The sequence below is a fragment of the Notothenia rossii genome (genome assembly GCF_949606895.1).
Source record: "Notothenia rossii genome assembly, chromosome: 11".
Classification (NCBI taxonomy): Eukaryota; Metazoa; Chordata; class Actinopteri; order Perciformes; family Nototheniidae; genus Notothenia; species Notothenia rossii.
In genome coordinates, this window is record NC_136910.1 from 37848780 (window position 1) to 37870294 (window position 21515).

A 21515-nucleotide genomic window follows, 5' to 3' on the forward strand; every position below is an offset into this window, starting at 1 on the left:
AGTCTACAAAGCCTCTCTTGTGTGCTGTTTCTGTCTCCAGAGAGTAGAGAGTAGGGAGACGTTGAGGGGACAATACGCTCTAGAACAGATATGTTTGCTGCATTTGGCACGGCAACAATTGATCTTCTTACAATCAGAGGAAACTGATTGAGGTCAGCTCCTAATTTGGGTCCAGTTTTTTTAACTTCTTCTTTTGAATAGAGTTTATATTCGTGCAATTATGTAGGCAGGACACTCACTCACTCACACTAGTTCTTTTTTACAAAGACTTCCATAATATGAGCCTTATCGTTTTTATATTTTCTACAACCATTATCGGTTAACAGATGTGAGGGATCTTGACAAAAAAAATCTAAATCCTGTATGTAGAGCTAGGCTTTATGAAGGAGCTCATGTATCACAATATTTATTTTTTTCCTAACTTGTTTACACAATGATCATTTCCATGAGTAATGTGGATTTTATTGACTAGTGAATAGCTAAAGGTGTTTGGTAATATCAGAAAAGGACTTCACACCTACTACCGTCCAGAAAGAAAAAGACTAATGCAAGAACAAATACAAAATCAAACCTTGCAGGGGATACAAAGGTGCAAGGGGCAAGTACAACGAAGAAATAAGTCAACTATGTACATGTAAAATAGAGTAAGAGAATAATAACAGAATGTACCTTTTTGATTTTCCAAAACAGTTGATTTGAGTTGTTTGTTAAATCAGTGACTGGGGGGGGCTTTGACTGACTGCAAGCAGCTCCGTGTAGCGGACACCAGCAGTGTGCAGGAAAAGAAGAAGTGAGAGTGTGTTGGTCGGGCTCTGAGTCGCTGAGTGGCCGTTTCGTGGTCGGGATCATGGCTCCTTAAGAGCTTAGTGGAGCTTTGCAGAGTTTTCCAAAAAAGGAAATTAAAGACAGGCATTTGCCCTGAATAGCTCCCGTCAGATCACTCACTCCGCTGTGTTCAGTCTGAACCAGCATTCCCCTCACTCCCCTTTGTACTTTCCTTCATTCCTTTCCTCTCACTCAGCGCTCACACACACTGTAGCTGTGGCTCTGTGTGTATTCTCTTACACATCCTGCCTGTATACTTGTCTTTTTCACGTCCTTTTACTACGGCCTTCTTATATTTTACTTTCTGTATGCACAATTCCATGGTGCTGAGGGCATTAAACAAAGTATTTATATCTCTGCATGTTTAAACACATACTAGTTTCAGTGGATTTATTAAGTAGTCGGTTGGCAGAAGCGTTAAGATAAGATATTACTTTATTGATCCCAGTCTGGGAAATGTTTGTTGCAGCAGCATAAAAAGACAAGGCATTGTACAATAACAATTCAAAGACTAGAAATATACAAGAAAGTAGAAAATATACATAGTGAATTGTTGCTGGTCGTTTTACTCGTGTGTGCTAATTAACCGATATCTCTCTAGATCTTTGACTTTTTAATATTTATTTAAATTCAAAAATTGTGATCAAGTAGCAGACATGTGAAGAAAGGTAACTATGGACTGATGGCTTCGGGCCTTGCATATGTGCATATTTGTATACAATTTATACTATTGATTGATGTAGTGTTTATTGTATTTTATTTTGAAATGTGTTCCCCTTTCCCCTTGTCTGTTGCCGTTGATTGTGTGCACCTGGTGACCTGTGTTGTCTCCTCCCCCCTCACCTGTGTCCTGTTGGGTTGATTGGGTTGGGCATTTAGGCTCTGGGGTTTTGCTGTTTGGCAGGTAGTGTGTGGGAGATCCCTGTGGTTGGTGACGGTGTGCACATGTTCAGCAGGATTGAGGCTGTGTGTCATGTGTTTATGAGTTAATAAATGCCCACGCCGGGTTGTATTTTGGACGTTCTGCCTCTGCCTCTTTGCTTGGTCGGGCCGCTCCATTGTCAGCTTCACAAGACAAAATCACCCAAAACCATTTGAAGACTTCAAATTATGTCTGTTTTTTTTATGTTATTGACCAAATTATAAGTCTAATAATTGTACAAAAAATATATATAAATTGATAATGAAAACTACCATTTGTTGCAGCCCTTACTTTAATAAAACGCATACAACAAATTTCATCACATTGAAAAACATGAAATAAAAAAACAAGAAATTAGCCTCATGATTGATTGCTTTTATTGAGAGGTTAATAAGAAATAAATAAGTAATCAACCACTTATATTATAAAGATCTATATTGGAATGAATCGTACAGTGTATGGACAATGTGTGTTCTTTTAATAATTGCCTTTGTGTTTTATTTGCTAATTAATGAATTTCTCTCTCCCTCCACAGAGTGCTGATCTTCGAGGACAAAGCCAACGGCGGCGCCTGCAAACCGGACGGCCCCCCCCCAAAGCGGGACATTTCCAGCCTGCCTTAACTTATATCAGAGTGCTGGTGGAGCAGAGGGACCGTCGGTGTCGTCGAGTCGTTCTCTTAACATGTGGAGTGTTGTGTGGGACCAGGGATGGAGAAGTTGTGATACACGGTGTGTGCAGGGTGTTTGTTATTTTGGAAGAATGAGCCCACAACTCACTAAATGATGTTTGACTGTGAATATTCATCTTATTTTCCCTTTAATTGAAATGTAGCGTTGGTTAGTTGTGAATCTGCTTCATAAATGATATTTTGTAGTAAGTGTTTCATGGATACATTTTAAGGGAAGACTCCAACATTTTCCAGTTTTTTCTTTCCTTGTTTCGTATTGAGGGCATTAATTTTAGTGAGGCGAGAGTAGGATGCTTTTGGGGAAGCACGAGGAAAATGAAAAGCAGTTTTCCGGCACATTACCTGCACTGTCCTCAGTGTTGTTGGATGGATTCCTGCCAGGCTAATCTTGGTCAACTTCTCTCTTTAGATCAGAGATTAGGCCTAGCCCATTTCTTCTGGGTCAGAGTCATCAAGCTTTGGAGCCTAAATACTGATCTGGCATCAGTAACTAGGTTATCATGGCCACCTCATGATCTGAAAAACATTTTTCTGTACTGCTATGCGTTTTTAACATTCACTCACTCGTTGGGAGAGGAATAAGAGATCATGTTGACCATGTGACTTTCAGTTTCAGTAACAGCAAATCATACTTTTTTAACATCTGTAAGGCTAAAGCACAGGAGTTTTGGAAGGAGTGTGATTTAAAGTCACACAAATAAAAACAAATGTACATAATATACTACACTCAGTACAATCATATTCTTTCCAAGTGCCTCAACCTGAAGATACTGTAGAGCTCAAACAGATTAAAAAAGGAGAGAGTGCACAGTTCAAGCAGTCCTCTTAGCTTACTAATTCAAGAGAACAGTGAAATAATTGTAATTTCTTAGTTTTGATGATGTATGTTGAATTATATTGATATGGTGTTTCCACGACATTCTGAGTGAAGTGTTGTTTTTTCCCTTTTTCTTACCAGGATTTTATTTTTGTAACATCCCAGAAAGTGTTTAATCTGTTAAGTGATGTCATTGTTTAGTTTACCCTTCATTTGTCTTGCAATGCATACATATGTTATTTCTCTTTGCTTTAGTTGATTTTGTTTCTCCCCTAACTTCTTTCATCACCCCTCTGTGATGGGTTCATTGTCCTGTGAAATGTGTGCCTCAGTGTTCCCTTAACTCACTTACTGTGACTTTGGTACTTGTAGTATTTTTTTAACCCACTTAAAAATATCTTAAACTATTATGTCAATTTTGTTTTTCAGCCTGACAGGTATATCACATCTTTTAATGTTGTTTAAATGCAAGTGTTTGCAGACACCAAAGGAATTAAAATTATTCTTACACTGGCCTGTTAAGTTCTGAATTGTTTTGGGGATCTATTTCAAATTATTTACTAATTTTGAGGCTGAAAAAAAGGTTTTGTTAAATGGGCAAACATGAGTGTCTCAATTGTGGTTAAATATCATTTTAAATTCAATAGTAAACATCAGTGATTTTCAGAACCGTTGTCCCTTTTGTGTTTGAATGAGGAGATGATATTCTACATTCAGAGGGAGATTAATGTATTCAAGCTATTTGCTGCAGCCTCCAATCTTGCATATAAAAGAAGAGTAAGACTCACAAATAACTCCATAGTCATAAAGACTGGCTGACCATGAGCTTACATACAGTACAAACTCCATGCAAAAAATGCTTGGCTTTTGGTGCGGGTAAATGTATGAATGCATTATCGAAACTGCGTAAACATCCACCAATGTATCTAATGGCAGAATTATAGTGTGTGATTTTTGACCGACTGGTACATTTTGTAATAATGCTTTGATTCCATATATGTTGCTATCATTAACTCCATGTCACTTTATGTCCATCTGTATGCACACCTCAGCAATAACATGTTTAATGAAAAGTCACTAACTGCTAGTGCAAACACTCACTTGTTTTATCTTGTGTAAAGGCCATTCATATTTATGCCATTATGAGAGCAGGTGCTTGAGGGTAGAATCGTGTTGGTAAGCAATAATGAAATGAGCATGCTTACGAGCGGTTCCAGTAGGATCAAAATAGAAAACTGCAATTAAAATGATAATCAATCGTTGATGCAATAAGCTGCCAGGACCTTCTGTGTGCACAGTGGAATACATAACAGAGGGACAGTGCTGCACAATTGTGTAAGGAAGGACAATATATCCAGCTAATTAATTACACTGAGCCCTGGACCAATGTAATCTGCTGTGTTTGTATTCATATAACGTTTGCATCTTTAGACAGGATTTTTGAAAGGAAGTCTAATTACATGATTCTGCTGCATTGCTGCTACATCAGACCATTTCACTCCCTTTTCTCTCACATAATACTATTTTTATGTTTCTGTTCATCCTCAGTCAGTGTGCTTGAGCAGATGTTGCACAATTGTTTCTCACCATTGACCCACTTGCTGTTTTTATAGCTCTAGAACAATTGCCAGGTATGGCTGATCAAAGTACTCAAAAGGTGTGTCATTCTGTATTAATGCTCCTTTATGGTCTATGGCTGAGTGGAACCTGAAGGCAACAATGCAGGGCATTTTAGGACAGGACCTCCTCCTCCTCCTCCTCCTCCTCAGTATCTGCTCACATGAACAAACACTGCCATCTACTGTTGGCTCAGAGTCAGGACATGACTGAGATGTGTGACTGGTAATGAATGAAGACTGCTGATTTAACAAGATATGGAGAAAGAGATAAAGACTACTTGAAATTGATTTATGAAAATTAGAAGCTACATTATCTCCATTAGTAATACAAACTGCCTGAATTGAATAATAAAGATATCATTTTATGAACTAGGAGTGATAAAGAAATCAAGCTTGAGCTGTGGGCCTCCAATAAGACCATCACCAGAAGAAAATTACAAAAAATGATACACAGGTATAAAACAGTGGTAGATGTAAGGTGTAATTATGTCTATTTCCCTCATATAAAGCTGCAGTCGAAAAAAAGGTTCAGAGAAATTGGGACACATTTATTTTAAAAGAGTGAAACAAATAAAACATAGTAGTGTGGTAGTAGTAGACTAATACAATAAAATAAAATGTACCGTCTTGACTCAGATTGAGCCAAGACGTTTAACTTTTTTTAACAGAAATCTTGCTAAACAAACTGAAAGTGTGGAGTTTAAAGTAAGTATTATTTTTGGAAGTATTGAGACTTGAATGAAAGACACAATTTGAGTTGCATTATGGGAACTGTAGGATTCAAGCGAGGTGTATGTGATGGCTGTTTTGAGTTACTTGAAAACCTTTTTGAACTTGAACACCATATCTAACCTTTGAACTACTTCCTAAAGTAAATGCCAAAATGAAAAAAACTGGATTCATCGTCAAAGAACATCTTAAGCAACTCTTCTTTTCTAATCAAGAGCCGAGCACAACCCTGACATGGGAGGTTTGGGGGTTTTGTATGTATGGCTTCCTGACAGAAAAGGTTTACTACAACCAAAATCCTTTATTTTTATCTTAACCTGACCAAGTGTAGTTGTTACCTAAAACTAAGGAGATTTCTACGTAAAATCTGACTTCTTCCATGTGCCAACAAGCTTTATTTGAATCAGCAAGATAGAGAAGCAAGCACAATATACCGCCACTGAGAAGACTGGGTGATCACATCTGAGGGTTTTTTTGTATCTAAAGCTGTACAAAAATGTTTTATTGACAGACATTGATTGGCCTACACTTCTAAAGTTCCCACCTGATACATTGGAACATAAACAGAATTAGATATGCATGCACTTTATTGTAGCGAGGCTAAATGACTTATTGTGTCCTCAAATGAGGAAGTCTAAAACGGTTTAATCTAATCAGTATTCTTACATCAGAAAACATATAGAGAGCAAAGCGCACACACACACACACACACACACACACACACACACACACACACACACACACACACACACACACACACACACACACACACACACACACACACACACACACACACACACACACACACACACACACACACACACACACACACACACACATGTACACCAAGTGTCATTGAGCAGGACTTTGGTACTATGTTAATTCCTACTAAACCACTCTGGGGAGCCATGGTTACTTTTCACCAGGCCAGACCTTCTTTAATAATTGGTCACTGACTGAGTGATACATGTATTTTTCCAGCCTGTCCATTGTGTTTGAGAAAATAATTAAGATATTTACTGTTATTTAAGATATCCCTTAAAGTACAGTGCTTTGCTGTTCTTTAGTTGATGCTTTGTGGCTGTGTGGTCATATTATTACTGTCACTGATCAGTGCTTTACATCCTAACAAGCTAATTGTTATTCACCATGTGTCTCACAGTCTTCCAGGCCATTAGATACAGTATTTGTGTCTTGGTTCAAACTCAAGAATCCTTGAGACTCAACAGCAACTTTTAGCTGCCTTTGACTTTATGGAGATGCACAGAACAAAAATAAGTGATATCTTTAAGATATCCAAGCAAACACAGAGAGTTCACATATGTATTTTAAATAAAAAAGTAATACATTATGTAAAAAAAATGTGAAATATAATCAACACTTAAATCAGACTTAAGTTCCACCTGGAGTAAATTCACAAGCTGCCCTGCAGTATACAAAGTCATTCAAACTAACTGCACCTTTACCAGGTTTGAGAACACTTTAATGATCAATCAATATAAAACATATAATATTATTCTGAAATGGACCAATCTGCACAATGAGAACTTTTACTTTTGTAACTTTAACCCTCCTGTTGTGTTTGTTTCCCCCCCCCTTACTTTGGTGTTCATGAGGCTGTTGATATAGGCTGTGGCTCAGTGAATAGTGTGCTCGACTTGGAATCAGGGGGTAGCATGTTCGAGTCAATTTGACCGGTCCTGTTTTAACTGCTATTACATTAACACAAAAACCATTAATCATCACCAAATTTCATTTAACACCCTTTCAAACTGTAAATATTGTATCAGACTACTGGTCTTGTATCAGACTACTGTGTGTGTGTGTGTGTGTGTGTGTGTGTGTGTGTGTGTGTGTGTGTGTGTGTGTGTGTGTGTGTGTGTGTGTGTGTATAATAGTTGTGTGTGTGTCAGGTGTGATTCACATGGGGGGATGGGCACATAAGGGGGGAAACACATCTAGTGTATGTGTGTGTGCAAGGGTGTAACTTTGGTTTGAGAAGTGGGGGGAACACAAAACAGAGGGTGCTCTGCAGTGAAAAATGTTCTCAATTTAATTCCATTTCCTGCCTTTCTACAAATATATTAGGGACTATAGTGTTAACAAATCCAAGAAAAGTGTGTAGTGTATATAATGAGTGTGCACACTTATCTAGTATCCTATCCATGTGAACCTTTTTTATTTGTGATGACCTCACATCCTCTAGGGGGGTCCGAGGGCATGCACCCGGGAAGATTTTTTTCTTAAAATTGAAATTCAAATGCATCTGTCTGGTGCACTTTGAGGGCAACATTAAGAGATGTATGGATAAAGCTCTCTCAACACTCATATGAAACAGAACTGTGTATATTTCAATAAACAAAAAACCATTAGAATATGCTCACAACCAATAACAAATATTTGATAAACTCCTCTCTCCTATCTTTATCTTACCTATCTGCATTCTTTCTTTTTATTTATGCATATTTGACTAATCACTCCCCTTTTTTATTTTTGTACTGACCTATAGTACACATTGATTTCTTAACTTATTTTATATACAACTAATATTACATAGATGGACATATTTGTTTACATAGATTACCAAACCATTTGAGACCCACTGAGATAACTTAGATTAAAGTTTACAATCTAATCACTCAGAGTCCTTTACTTCCCTGAGCTGACGTTATCTCTCTCAGTCCGACAGGAGAGGACTCTCCCTCTCGTTATTGTTGAAACAGCTTCTAATCTCCGTTAGCTCCGAGCTAGCCCCATATGCTAACAACAACCCCCGTAACTCTCTCAGTCTCTCTCTCTCTCTGTCTCTCTCTCACTCTCTCTGTCTCTCTGTCTCTCTCTCTCTCTCTCTCTCTCTCTCTCTCTCTCTCTCTTTCTCTCTCTCTTTCTCTCTTTCTCTCTCAGTCTCTCAAAGTCCGACAGGAAAGAGCTCATCCTCTCCTTATTGTTGAAACAGACTAATCTCCGTTAGCTCCGAGCTAGCACCAAATGCTAACAACAACCCCGTAGATCTCTGTGTGTGTCTCTCTCTCTCTCTCTCTCTCTCTCTATCTCACAATATGCGCTCATGCCACACACACACAGACGCTCCTCCGTGACGATGATCGCTTGCGTAAAAAAAAAATGTCCCCCTGTCCCCAGTGGAAATGACGCCCATGTGTGTGTGTGTGTGTGCGTGTGTGTGCGTGTGTTCCTGCGCGCGTGTGTGTGTGTGTGTGTGTGTGTGTGTGTGTGTGACAAAGTTGACTTAATCATCAACATTTCAATGAAAGTGGTGATCAGCCATTTTTTATGTTAAAATGTCTAATGTGAAGGATATCATAAAGCCTTAATGCAATCGAATGTAAAACAAAAAAGTTGATGAAAGTAGTAAATCGGTCAGATTTGACCCGAACACAACAGGAGGGTTAAGTTAGTATGTTGATGGTATTACGTTTGTACTTAAACTTCAGAGTACTTCTGGTAGCCTACTTTAAGTATATTTTGATGCTTAGTTATGCGTTAGTACTTTTACTTGACTTAAAATATAAAACCATACAATTGTTGATATAGGCGTTTCAAATTGTTCAAGTTAGAACTTGAAGGCACCATACTACGCCGCATACGCTGCTGACGAATCGTGCAGCAGCCGCGGCGCCGCCTCCCTCCGTGTGGAGCGCAGCCGCCGCTTGAGTAGAGAGACGCACACAGCGGAGTCCGGCCCATCTCTGCTCGCAGCTAGCTAACCCCGCAGCAAGGCCACTGCGGGAAGATGGCGACGGAAAAACAGAAAAATGAAGGAAGAGTTAAAATTGGACATTACATTCTCGGAGACACACTCGGAGTGGGGACGTTTGGAAAGGTTAAAGGTATGTCTGACGGTCCTGACGTCTGTGCGTCCTGCCAACTGAAAGATGGTGGCTGTTAGCTATTAACAGCTAATGTTAGCATGCTAGGAAAAGGCTAACTTGTCGCAATGCCAGAAACTAGCTAGCACACTTGTTGTCATCTTAGTTAGCTTAACTTGTGTGTGACAAACGTGGCAATTTATGGGGGCTTTAGCTGTAGTTGAAAGCATACAGCCACACAATGCAAGTTGTATGACATAAGTATTTTATTTAAAAACATAATCAGTCAGCGGTGGTTGCGATGCGAGCTAGCCGGAGAGCCACAAGTCGCTTGTCAAGACCAAGACACCGGGAAGTAAACCCCCCTGACTGCTGTTAGTTAATTTGGCTGAGTGCCTATACATGAGTACCATTTAGCTATGCTGATACATGTCATAATATGTTAAAGTTATGCAGTTCTGCAGTCAGTGCTGTAACTAAGTACATGTTCTAAAGTACTGTACTTAACTATCATTTTGGGGTACTTTTACTTTACTTGAGTATTTTTGCTACTTTGTACTTCTCCCCACTACAATTCAGAGTTACATGGTATACTTTTACTCCACTACATGTATTTAATACATTTAGTTACTTTGCAGATTTGTATTAATAATGTGAAATATAATCAACACATATGGGTTGTGACGTTGTGACCGGGGACACATTTTCATGTATAAAAGACGTACAAAAGTGCATTTTGCATGATAGGTCCCCTTTAAATAAGACTTTAGTTCCACCTGGAGTAAATTCACAAGCTACCCTGCAGTATACAAAGTCATTAAAACTGGCTGCACCTTTACCAGCTTTGATCACACTTTAATGCATCAATAATTATAACGTAACATTTGATATATGTTATTATGTAATAGACGAATCTGCATAATTAGTACTTGTACTTTTAGTGATTTAAGTTGGGATATTTAAATCCTCTGGACCAGAGAGAGGAGCTGTGGATTATTGTTATTGATTAATGCCTCAGTGTTTCTTAGGGTCAAAAACACTAAACTCACAACTTAAAATGAAAGTGTTTAGTTTATTTAATAAAAGAGCACATGTTCAATGTGAAAAGGGATAATAGATATAGATTAGTTGCAATTTGGTGCTATATATATATATATATATAAAGGGGGGGCGCGGGGCTCCGTTGGCGGGGCGCAGAGCCCCTCCAAGACAATGGTAGGGGAAACACTGCTATTTACCTCTGAATTGTAGTGAGGTAGAAGTACGAAGTATCCAGACATTGAAATACTCAACTAATGTACTAGGGTATCGAAATTGTACTTAACTAAAGTAGTACATCTACTTGGTTACTTTACACCACTGCTTATGAGTTATATTTGCCATTCTAATTAAAGACAGATTAATAGGTTTTCTTTGGTTGGGGAGGGTGCAGTGCAAACCCTGCGACTTGTACGCCCAATGTTGTCACTCCAGAGGGCGGTACGGTTAGTCAATACATAGCTTTGCTTGTATCAACACTTATTGGTCTTGCATATCAATTGGACTTACTCAAATGTTCCATCTTAGAAGTGCCCCTGTAATGGACTGATGTGATAGATAAAAGGCTCTTCTAAAAAAAAAACACTTCTGCAGGCTGCTTTCTGCTTCATCATGCAGTGCATTGCGTCTCCTAGGAACAATTGATTAAGCCATAATATACCCAAATGAAGTAAACCAGCCAGGCACTGACACAACAACCACAAGCTTTTTCATTTTTCGTTTTACAGTCAGTTAAATCTCAGTGAGTCATCTCTGCACTAAGCGTCTTGTTGTTGTTAGAAAGAAGACCACAGTCTTAGGTCTTTGATTATGGTTTGCTTACTGGAGACATTGTTAATAGTTTGCTTCCAGCACAACTGGTAAATCATTAACAGCTGTAAACTAACTCCCACTTCTTCGCACAATCCCTTCAGATGTTATTTGTTTTTTCTTTATTGGTCTGTTGGATTGTTATTTTAAGATGTTTTAATAGTTCTTGGTTTTTAGAGATTTGTGTCGAACTTAAATATATTACCTATTACTCTATATGAATTAGGTAATGCGATCACAAAAATAAATAAAAACTTGGACTTGGAAGTTCCCCTCATCTTAACAGAGCATTTAAGTGACTTTTAGCTCATGGTTTTCATTTTCAGGCCCAGGGCTTCATTTTGGTTAATTGTCTAATTCTCTCAGCTTCACCCCCAGATGCAACAGGCTGCTGCTCTGTGTATTCTGTGTACAAAAAAAAAGCAACAGTTTGCAAAAACAATTATCATATCAACTTTATATAAGGCTATGATATATAATATGTCAATGTTGTTTTCACAGCTTGTGTCTGCCACACCCAAGTGGTAAAATTACAAGTTACTGCAGGTCTAAAACGTATTGCATTGTTCTATAACAATGCTCCTTAAATTCTTAAATACTTTTATACGTCCTGGATTGTAATTGCATTTACTCATGTATGTTCATTTTGTTTTTATCCTGCAGTGGGTCAACATGAGCTGACCAAGCACCAAGTGGCGGTGAAGATCTTGAACAGGCAGAAGATTCGCAGTTTGGACGTGGTGGGAAAGATCCGCAGGGAGATCCAGAACCTCAAGCTTTTCAGGCATCCTCACATAATTAAACTGTAAGTCCTAGATTACACCCTGCTCGCTGCTCCATAATCCCCCTGACGGTAAATTAAAGCCACCCACTGAGCTATTTTCAGGCGTTACCCTGTTAAGCCCGGAGCCCCCGCCCCCGGGGGCTAAAAACAACAATATTCACGAAACTGTGTCTCAGAGCTTCTTAACCTGTTGAGCTTCACGGACCCGTAGGCGGGGGCAAAAACGCAACATCTGCAAGAAACAGCGTCTGAGGGCTTCTTAACATTTAACAAACTATGTATGTGTCATACCCACCTAACGGGAAGAAACTCAATCTTGATACAGGGTACTTATTATATGTTATAGTTTGGATTCCTAAAGCTTTTAGTCTACTATCTCATCATTCAAGGGTGGTTTTCATTATAAGTAATGTATTTTGTTTGGACGGACACTATCATTTACATTTTTTTACTATGTTCAATCTGAATTTACTTTAAAATAAAAAAAATCGATATTGATTCTGAATTTTCTACATCCAACTCACAGGTTTATCATTGATTTGAGAAAAAAGATTATTAATTTACCCCTTTTTAGAAGAGAAGTTATAGTCATTTGTTCTGGGCATGTCATTTTCGAGCCTGAGACCTGGAAAACAGGCTCAGGGCTTAACAGGTTAACATTTAAAAACCTATTAATGTGTCATACTCACTTAACGGGAAGAAACTCAGCTACCTGACGATATGAACCATTTTTACCGAAACAAAACACAACTCTAACGCCGAGCGTCTGAATTAGCACTAAGCGAAAGAGTGCTAACGCACTTGGCACATAACTCACGGTAGAAATATGTTATACTTCATCGGATCTGCACAAACTAGATATCTATGAAAGCTGAGATTCCACAGATTCCAATGGTATAAGTATCATCACTGCGACCAAAACTCGCGAAGGCAAGCAAATACAACACACAACTTCACTTTAAGGGGCCAAAACGGCAAATACGTCTTACCTTTGCTGTTTTCTGATCCAAAGTTTTGTTCAATGGCATTAAAACGCATATAAACGCTGCTGAAGGTTAATCCAATGTCTCTGTGTCACTTTGAAATGATTACTGATAATCCATCGTCATATTTATGGCAATAAGCCTAGTTTTCATATGGAGTGTATGAGAGCTGTAACCCAGCTTCCGGTTTTGGGTATGCTGGCTGGTTATCACTCTCATTCACCAATGGTAATGTTTAGATGGATTTAGGAACTTCCCCTCGATTCTATTGGCTCTAACGGTTCAAAAGAGGTGTCAATCACCAAAATTGACCGATGGGTGCCAGAGATATGGCAAATACACCCAAATGGTTTTTTTCTGAACCTCTCTAAAAAGGTCATATTTCAGTTGTTATGCATCAATCTTGATACAGGGTACTTTTTATATGTTATAGTTTGGATTCCTAAAGCTTTTAGTCTACCATCCCATCATTCAAGGGTGGTTTTCACTATAAGTAATGTTGTTTTTTTTGGAAGGAAACTATCATTTACATTTTTTTTTACTATGTTCAATCTGAATTTACTTTAAAATAAAAACATCTATATTTATTCTGACTTTTCTACATCCAACTCGCAGGTGTAGCATTGCTTTGAGAAAAATGATTATTAATTTACCCCCTTTTAGAAGTGAAGATATAGTCATTTGTTCTGGGCATGTCATTTTCGAGCCTGAGACCTGAAAAACAGGCTCAGGGCTTAACAGGTTAATGGAGTGTTTTAGAAAACATCCCTATCTGTCTGACCCAGTCTACTCACCCTTCAGTCCTAGGCTCAGTCTGCATTATTGCATCCTCCCTGTTGACCTTTAATTTTAATATAAAAATTGCTTTACCATTGTTTTTCCTCGAACTTGCTGAGAGATCAACTACACTCAAATGTAATATTCACTGAGGGTGCATTCACTATGTATTTACAGAAGCCATAGGTCTGTATTGAGCATTGTAATACAGCAGGAAATGATAATAAACTCCAACGCAGGTGTATATCTTTTATCTGATTGTTTTAAAAAAGCTAAGGCACTGCTGACAACATCTACATGTGTTGATGCAGATTGATACATGATGTTCATGTTTCTTTCCAGGCCACCTCACTGACTGCATAGTTTTGAATGAGTCATTGTTTAACCTCACATGTCCAAACTGACTGTGACAGTATTTAGCGGCCGGCTCATTACACTGTTAGTCAAGCATATATTGTAAGCACATCAAGCCTGCAGTAAACACTGTTCATTTGGAAACAGGAAGATGCTCTGTTGAGGTTACACTGCTGCTGAAAGAGACACTAATCAGTACTTCATACTAGGTATTTGAATGTCCAAACAAGCAGCAGAGGACCAAGGCCAAAGCTACAGGGTTGTCAAAACGACCATGAGGTGTGTCGTATTGCCTGAAATACCATCTCCATGTCCTGCATGCACAAGAATGTCAACGCCATTGAGAGGAAGAGGAGATCACATCTTTGACAAACACTCGGGCAGAGGGCATGGCGTTGCCTGTCTAGAGTGAATAATGTCATGTGAGGACAAGTGAAGCAATACAACACATTACAGCTTCATTTGGTTCACAGGATGTGTGTAGTGATTGTGAATGATTAGATGAGCAGTTAGTCAACATCTGTCACATCTGCCAAGTTGCATTTCTTGTTGGCTGTGCCACAATCTTTATTGTCTTTACCTTTGCACGGACAATGTAATGATTGGAGATTACACACGAGACAGACACTCTTATACTCAAATATCTAACACTGTCACCTTGTCATGACTTTGATTTAAGTCGTTTTAAAACATCACTATTCAGAGCTACAGGGATTACAGAAATGTCAGCTTTTAGCTTACTCTGCTGCTTGATGTTGACTATGAAAATCACAGGCCTCTTAGTTGTAGTGTAAATAGTGAAAGGTATGATGGGTTCCATTGTTGATTCTCAGTTGCAAGAATTTCTAGCTAATCCCTGCACTGAAAGGATTGGTTGCTGTCCAATAACACATTCTTCAGTCACTTGATCAAGTTTGAACTAATGCTGCTGCAATACAAGTTATCTGAAATACTCTAGAGGGTTGATGCTGTACTTCATACCTTGCAGCCTAGATCAAACCACAGATGTGCTGAGTCATGGATGATTTAAATAGTGGTATATGTAGTAAACATATATGGATGTTTGTGTTCTTTTGGTTTCACGCCAGACGTGATAGACATCAATACGCCCATTCGTTTGCCATGAATTCTCCAGACAATAACACTGACTGTGTAGAAGGTAGTTGGCAGGGTTAACTCTTTTGAATGTATTTGAATTCTTATTTATAGCTCTACAGGGTAATTACTGGATGCTTTCTGTATTGCAGTACATGTGTAAAAGGGCCTTTGGGGTGCTTTCACTCCTGATGTTTGTTTCATGGGGCCCAGTGAAGACAAGCATGAGATGGTGCAATGAAACGGGTTCATTTATTATGTCATACAGTGTCTTCATTTAAAAGAAGAGTTTCATTAAAGCAAGGCATACATTACCAAGATATTCTATTTTAGCCGAACTGCTGCATTGTCGTTTTACCTTAAATAAACACAAATTCCCACATGGGCCTAGATATACTTAGTGTTCATTTTGTTAGCAGTGTTAAATATGTCATTGTTTATGTCCCACAAGATTGTAATTTTGTGTTTCTGTCTGCAGGTATCAGGTTATCAGCACCCCGACTGATATCTTCATGGTGATGGAGTATGTCTCAGGAGGAGAGCTATTCGACTACATCTGCAAAAATGGAAAGGTAATATACCATGATACTGGAAAAAGTCTTAAAATCTGTTTTAAGGATGTACCACATTTTCTGTCAGTCTTTCCATTTTCTCATATATAGCAGATGTTGTATATGTTATAATCAGTGAGGGTACCAGATCATAAAAGTGCATTATGTACTTTTCAATATTATTGCCAGCTTTTGGTACAGATACATCAACCTGTAAACCAAAAACCAACGGGGGTGGGAAAAGAGATCGAAGCCCGACAGGAAGTGCTGCTTAGTCAGCTGTGATGTGCCAACTGAGTCACAGAGAAGATCACGCCTAATGGATAATTTCTGCTTTGACAGTTGGAGGAAAAGGAGAGCCGTCGGCTGTTTCAGCAGATTATTTCAGCGGTAGACTACTGCCACAGACACATGGTGGTGCACCGGGACCTGAAGCCTGAAAATGTGCTGCTTGATGCACATATGAATGCCAAGATTGCAGACTTCGGTAAGTGAGTCTCATCCTAAACTCAGGTCTTCACAGGTGATTATGTTAATGTTCAATTTAGGACACACGAGTACAGGACTTTGTTCACTAACTCAAAATTAAATGCACAATAAAAAGGCTAGGGAGCAATGTTTTAATGAGCAGGTCCCCGTTTTGATCTGTATCATATGTAGAGATAAAGCAATCTAATATGCCTTAATGCTATAAGGCTGCTCCTGACCTTATTATAACAGTGTACACTCTGTGCAGGACTATCAAACATGATGTCAGATGGAGAATTCCTGCGAACGAGCTGTGGTTCTCCAAACTATGCTGCTCCTGAGGTCATCTCAGGAAGGTAATGTTTTCTATATGTCGTTGGAAGGTGATATTGACTCAGGACTCAAACACTCTCCTACTATGTTGCTAAGAAGTTCCTTTCATGATCAAAAGATTGTTTATTTTTCTCGTCCTCAGGTTATATGCCGGTCCAGAGGTGGATATCTGGAGCAGTGGGGTCATTCTTTATGCCTTGTTGTGTGGGACACTTCCCTTTGATGACGACCACGTGCCAACACTCTTTAAGAAGATCTGCGACGGGATCTTTTTTACCCCGCAGTATCTTAACCCTTCTGTAATAAGCCTCCTCAAACACATGCTGCAGGTGGACCCCATGAAAAGAGCCACCATCAGAGAGATCCGGTAAGCCCGACGTGATTTACTACAAATCAAACTATTTCTTAAACCACCTGATCTATATTAGTGCTAGTTTCAGTGTAGCATTCACAGTATGTGCTGTGTTTAATACAACAAATATTGTGTCTTTCACAGAGATGATGATTGGTTCAAACAGGGCTTACCAAAGTACTTGTTCCCTGAGGACCCCTCCTACAGCAACAACATGATTGACGACGAAGCCCTGAAGGAGGTCTGTGAGAAGTTTGAGTGCACAGAGGAGGAGGTCCTCACCTGCATATACAGCCGCAACCATCAGGACCCCTTGGCCGTCGCCTACCACCTCATCATTGACAATCGTCGCATCATGAGTGAAGCCAAGGACTTCTACCTGGCGTCCAGCCCTCCGGACTCTTTTCTAGACGACCAGCTCCTGACCTCAACTGGTGCCACTGTGTCCGGCATTGTCAAGCCCCACCCCGAGCGAGTACCCTTCCTCTTGGCGGAGACTCCCCCCAGGCCTCGCCACACTCTGGATGAATTGAACCCCCAGAAGTCCAAGCACCAGGGAGTAAGAAGAGCCAAGTGGCACCTGGGCATCCGCAGTCAGAGTCGACCCAACGACATCATGTCTGAAGTCTGCCGGGCCATGAAACAGCTGGATTATGAGTGGAAGGTAAGAAAGAGGACAAAATATACCTAAGAGAGTGCTTTAATTGTGTCTTCACATTATTGTAAATAACTATTTGTCATATGAGACTTCCTTTTTAAAAAGATTCATACAATCATTGTTTTATTCACCCTTCGTAACTCTTGCAGGTTGTGAATCCGTATTATCTACGTGTGAAAAGGAAGAATCCCATTACTGGGATGCAAACCAAGATGAGCCTTCAACTCTACCAGGTGGACAGTAGAACCTACCTCCTCGATTTCCGTAGCATAGACGGTAAGTTACTAAACTATTTTCTCTGTTACTTTTCCTAAGATGTGAAGCTTTCTGTGTTTCATATTAAAGACAAATTACATAGCTTTGGAACTAAGAAAAAGTGGCTTTTTGTCTAAAAAGACAATTCACCCAGAATCACAACACATTTTCCTCTTACTTTTAGTTTTTAACATGTATTTTTGTGTTATTTTAAGAACTGCAAAGATACAGCTCCCTGTATCGAGGTAATGTTTACCTGGTTTCTGTCCTGTGGTATGCTGTGTCAGTGTAAACTTTATCAATGATTTACTATGGGGTTGAGGGCTTTAGTCCAGTAGTGTAGGTGTGTGCCGCGGTGCCTCAAAGGCACAGATAAGAGTGTTGTTATGAGCAGTATCATCGTGGCACAGGCATGCTCTGTAAAGGGCATGAGACTACATTTTGGCCCCAAGCTTCAGCCAAGTCAGCCAAGGAGTTAATGTTTAGCTGCAGCTGTAACTGATGGCTTTATGGAATTGAAGGCTGATTAGTTTCGACATTAGAATTAAAACTTATGAAGCGCCTTAGTAACCGATTTGTTTCAGCGCATGCCACATTACTGCAACATGAATTCCAGCCGGGTCATAACCCTTCTCTCCCCCATGTCTCGAAAATGATAGAGGCCCTATTGTGCTTTTCCCTTTCCTGTCGTGTGTTATAGGTTGTTGTGCATGTAAATGGTCTGCAGAGGCTAAAATCCCTGGAGTTTTGCTCCCACACACTCCCCCCCCCCCTCCCCCCCCCCCCCCCCCCCCCCTCCCTGAAATGCCTCCATTGGACTCCTTGGTTTACTTCTGTGACATCACTATGTAACACTTGTGCATCTGTTGGGATCCAACACATAGTAGGTGATAGGCTAAGGGGCTGAATGTCTCAAAGCGGTTGACGAATCACAACAGAGCTTGCCAGCTAACCAATCAGAGCAGACTGGGCTCTGGTTTCAGACAGAGGGTGAAAAGAGGGCACAGGCAGTATGAGAGAAATAAAGAGCTTTTTGAACATTAAAGCAAGGAGACATGTCACAGTAGACACACTACACGATATTGATATACACCTGAAAATGATCAGAATATATCCTCTTTAAATAAAGGTAAAAATAGCATTACAACTATTTATACCTAATGTTTCTTTCTAAAGCAGGAAAGATATTCAATACATTAATATATTAAATGTGTAATATTTTAATACCTCTATTTTTTAAATATGTGACAAGGCCTGTGTGCTGTGGGTATAGATCTTCATATGGAATTAAATCAACAAAAAAATGTTTTGTGTGGATTTAGTATAAAACATGTTTTGTCTTTTGTTATTCAGATGATATGGTGGAGACCAAATCTGGATCTGCTACCCCTCTCCGATCTGGGTCTGTGGGCAACTGCCGCAGCACTCTAAAGAACGATGTAGAGGGGGCAGAAACTCCAACCACGTCTATCCCTGTGCCCCTCGCCAAGGCCGCAGAAAGCTCCTTAGCCTCATCGTTGACTTCATCCATCGACTCAACGGGAGGGGCGGACACCGCGATCGTCCCTCGACCCGGAAGCCACACCATCGAGTTCTTTGAGATGTGCGCGAATCTTATTAAACTACTTGCACGATAGCTTGCAAAACAATCGCTAGCCTTTTTTCCTCTCCGAGTGTCTTTATAGCAATAAGCATGCAACCGATTCATGGCTCAATTCATCCGGGCTGAGGATGAAGTGATTGTTCCATGGCACTGACGCAAGTTAGTGTTCCCTAAACTGAAGGGATGTATACTGAGCTGGCAGGGAATGTAAGGGGGTTATATGGAAAAGTGAAAGACGAGCTACTCTAAAGCTAGGACAGAACAACATTAAGGAGGGGTTTTTACAGTTTCCTGATCAATTTAAAAAGCAAATGTCCACATCCCAACTATACATATATACGCAGTTGATTACACTGAATTGTCTGTACTGTAGCCAGGGAGCACTGCTTTCCAGTACAGGGAACAAGATCAAGTTTTGGCCTGCAGATAAGGAAGCCACACGTTGGGGGTGGGTGATTTTAGGTGGCAGTCGTAAAGGATGCAGGAGGCACTTTTGCACAAGTTTCTTTAATTTCCTGCTGCTCTTGTTTTCCTCTCGGTGGGGATCAGAGAGGTGGTGCAGATGTATGGGGGCTCTGCACTGGCTATAACAAGGGCTGTCATGCCCATCACATTCATTGGACTCTGAAGAAGTACAATGACCCCTTTATTTCTGTCTTGTGTCAGGGACTAAAGAATGCTTCATCAGATTTATGATTGGTCTTTGGAGTTGTCAGAGACTAAATTGTCATGGTTTTGTCCTTGTTGTAAAAAATTGAATTTGTCTGTCCCCTACAGTTTTATATATAAAGACGTGAATATATTTATCAGTGGACGGAGTATTGCTTCTATTGGACATGGATTTTTCGTTTTCTTTATTGCATCAAGATCCATTGCTGGATGGTATATATTTTCCTTTTTTACTGTCTGGTTTTTAAATCAATATCACAGCTCTGTTTCCTTCAATCACAACTATTCTGATACTTGATTGTCTTTCCATATAAATATAGCCTGCTTTTACCATTTAAGAGGTGTTTTGCCATGACAGTCAAAATCTAGAAATATATCATTTTCAGTGTCTCATTAAAACGGCAAGTTGATTTTTGACTTTTTTGTTGTATTTTTTTTCTTTTTTTTTTCTTTAGATTCATTATTAGGATTGTTAAGAATGATTACTGAGTGAAATGCCTTTTGCCTACATCCAATTTGTAGATGCCAATCCATTACAAGTGTAGAGGCCTTGGGGCTCAATTTGAAAATGATAAGTAGCAATTACATGCAGCGCATGGCGATGTCTTATTGGCAGACAAGCAGTCATTTTTGCCCACATTCCCTTGGAAAAAAGGTTTACATATGAAACAGATTTGTGAGCTTGGATTTGTGAAGCCCTTCCTGGTCGATTGCATTTCGGATAGAAGAAAAAAATATCACACAAGCATTTAGATCATAAATATGTGTGGGGGTGAATTATATTTGATAAAAAAAATGTCATTCTACTCTTAAGCTCACAAAGTTTAAGATACATATTTAATCACAAGTATGATGCATCTCCCTTCATTTCCTATCCACTGTCTTAAAGTTTGCTGTGGTTTCTGTTGTTTGGCTGCCTTATTATTGTCAGTACTGTCAATCGGTTTTATGTCAGTAAAAGTTGGAATCCAGTGCTGGTCAGAATTATTGGCACTTTTTGCAATTTTAATGGTTGGAATCGACTACATATTTTGACAGTTTTCATTCACAATAACTTCATTAGAAATTCACAGATTATTTTAAGTGTTAGTATCACAAAAAAAAGCAAATAATGCACTATAAAACATAACAGAAACATCTGATTGTTGTTGCCATATTACTTCAGTCCTCAGTTACTGCTACCATCTTTTAACTATGGTAGCGGGGAGAATAGAAAACCAGTAAACTGGTTTCTAATAATATCTTGATTTTTGTCTTAATTCAGCTAAACCAGGTTTTAAAGAACTTTGCATGTTCAAATCTTAATATCAGACACGTTTTAAATAAAAGAAACGTTACATTATATCTGAGTTAAG

The 21515-nt window shown here is 39.3% G+C and overlaps 2 protein-coding genes across 2 annotated transcripts in view; both read left to right on the forward strand.

Annotated features, from left to right (window-relative positions):
* LOC307025306 (allograft inflammatory factor 1-like) overlaps positions 1-3768 on the forward strand; it is a 10287-nt gene extending 6519 nt beyond the window's left edge. Inside the window, exon 5 of the mRNA XM_079659942.1 lies at positions 2270-3768. Within this exon, the coding sequence (XP_079516068.1) occupies positions 2270-2370 (101 nt within the window). The 3' untranslated portion in view covers positions 2371-3768. The remainder of the gene's footprint in view (positions 1-2269) is intronic.
* Positions 3769-9206: 5438 nt separating this feature from the next.
* On the forward strand, positions 9207-20575 carry prkaa1 (protein kinase, AMP-activated, alpha 1 catalytic subunit). Its single transcript, XM_079657261.1, has 9 exons — positions 9207-9451; positions 11942-12083; positions 15750-15843; positions 16165-16309; positions 16559-16646; positions 16766-16990; positions 17120-17639; positions 17783-17909; positions 19242-20575. Exons 1-9 carry the CDS (start codon positions 9355-9357, stop codon positions 19523-19525), a joined length of 1722 nt encoding a protein of 573 aa, XP_079513387.1. The 5' UTR covers positions 9207-9354; the 3' UTR covers positions 19526-20575.
* The last annotated feature ends 940 nt before the right edge of the window (positions 20576-21515 follow it).

Excerpts from the sequence above, each read along its gene's own strand:
- prkaa1 (XM_079657261.1), top strand. The coding sequence starts at position 9,355 with ATGGCGACGGAAAAACAGAAAAATGAAGGAAGAGTTAAAATTGGACAT. Across the intron at positions 12,084-15,749 it reads CATCCTCACATAATTAAACT|GTATCAGGTTATCAGCACCC; the intron begins GTAAGTCCTAGA and ends TTCTGTCTGCAG. Across the intron at positions 16,991-17,119 it reads GCCACCATCAGAGAGATCCG|AGATGATGATTGGTTCAAAC; the intron begins GTAAGCCCGACG and ends TGTCTTTCACAG.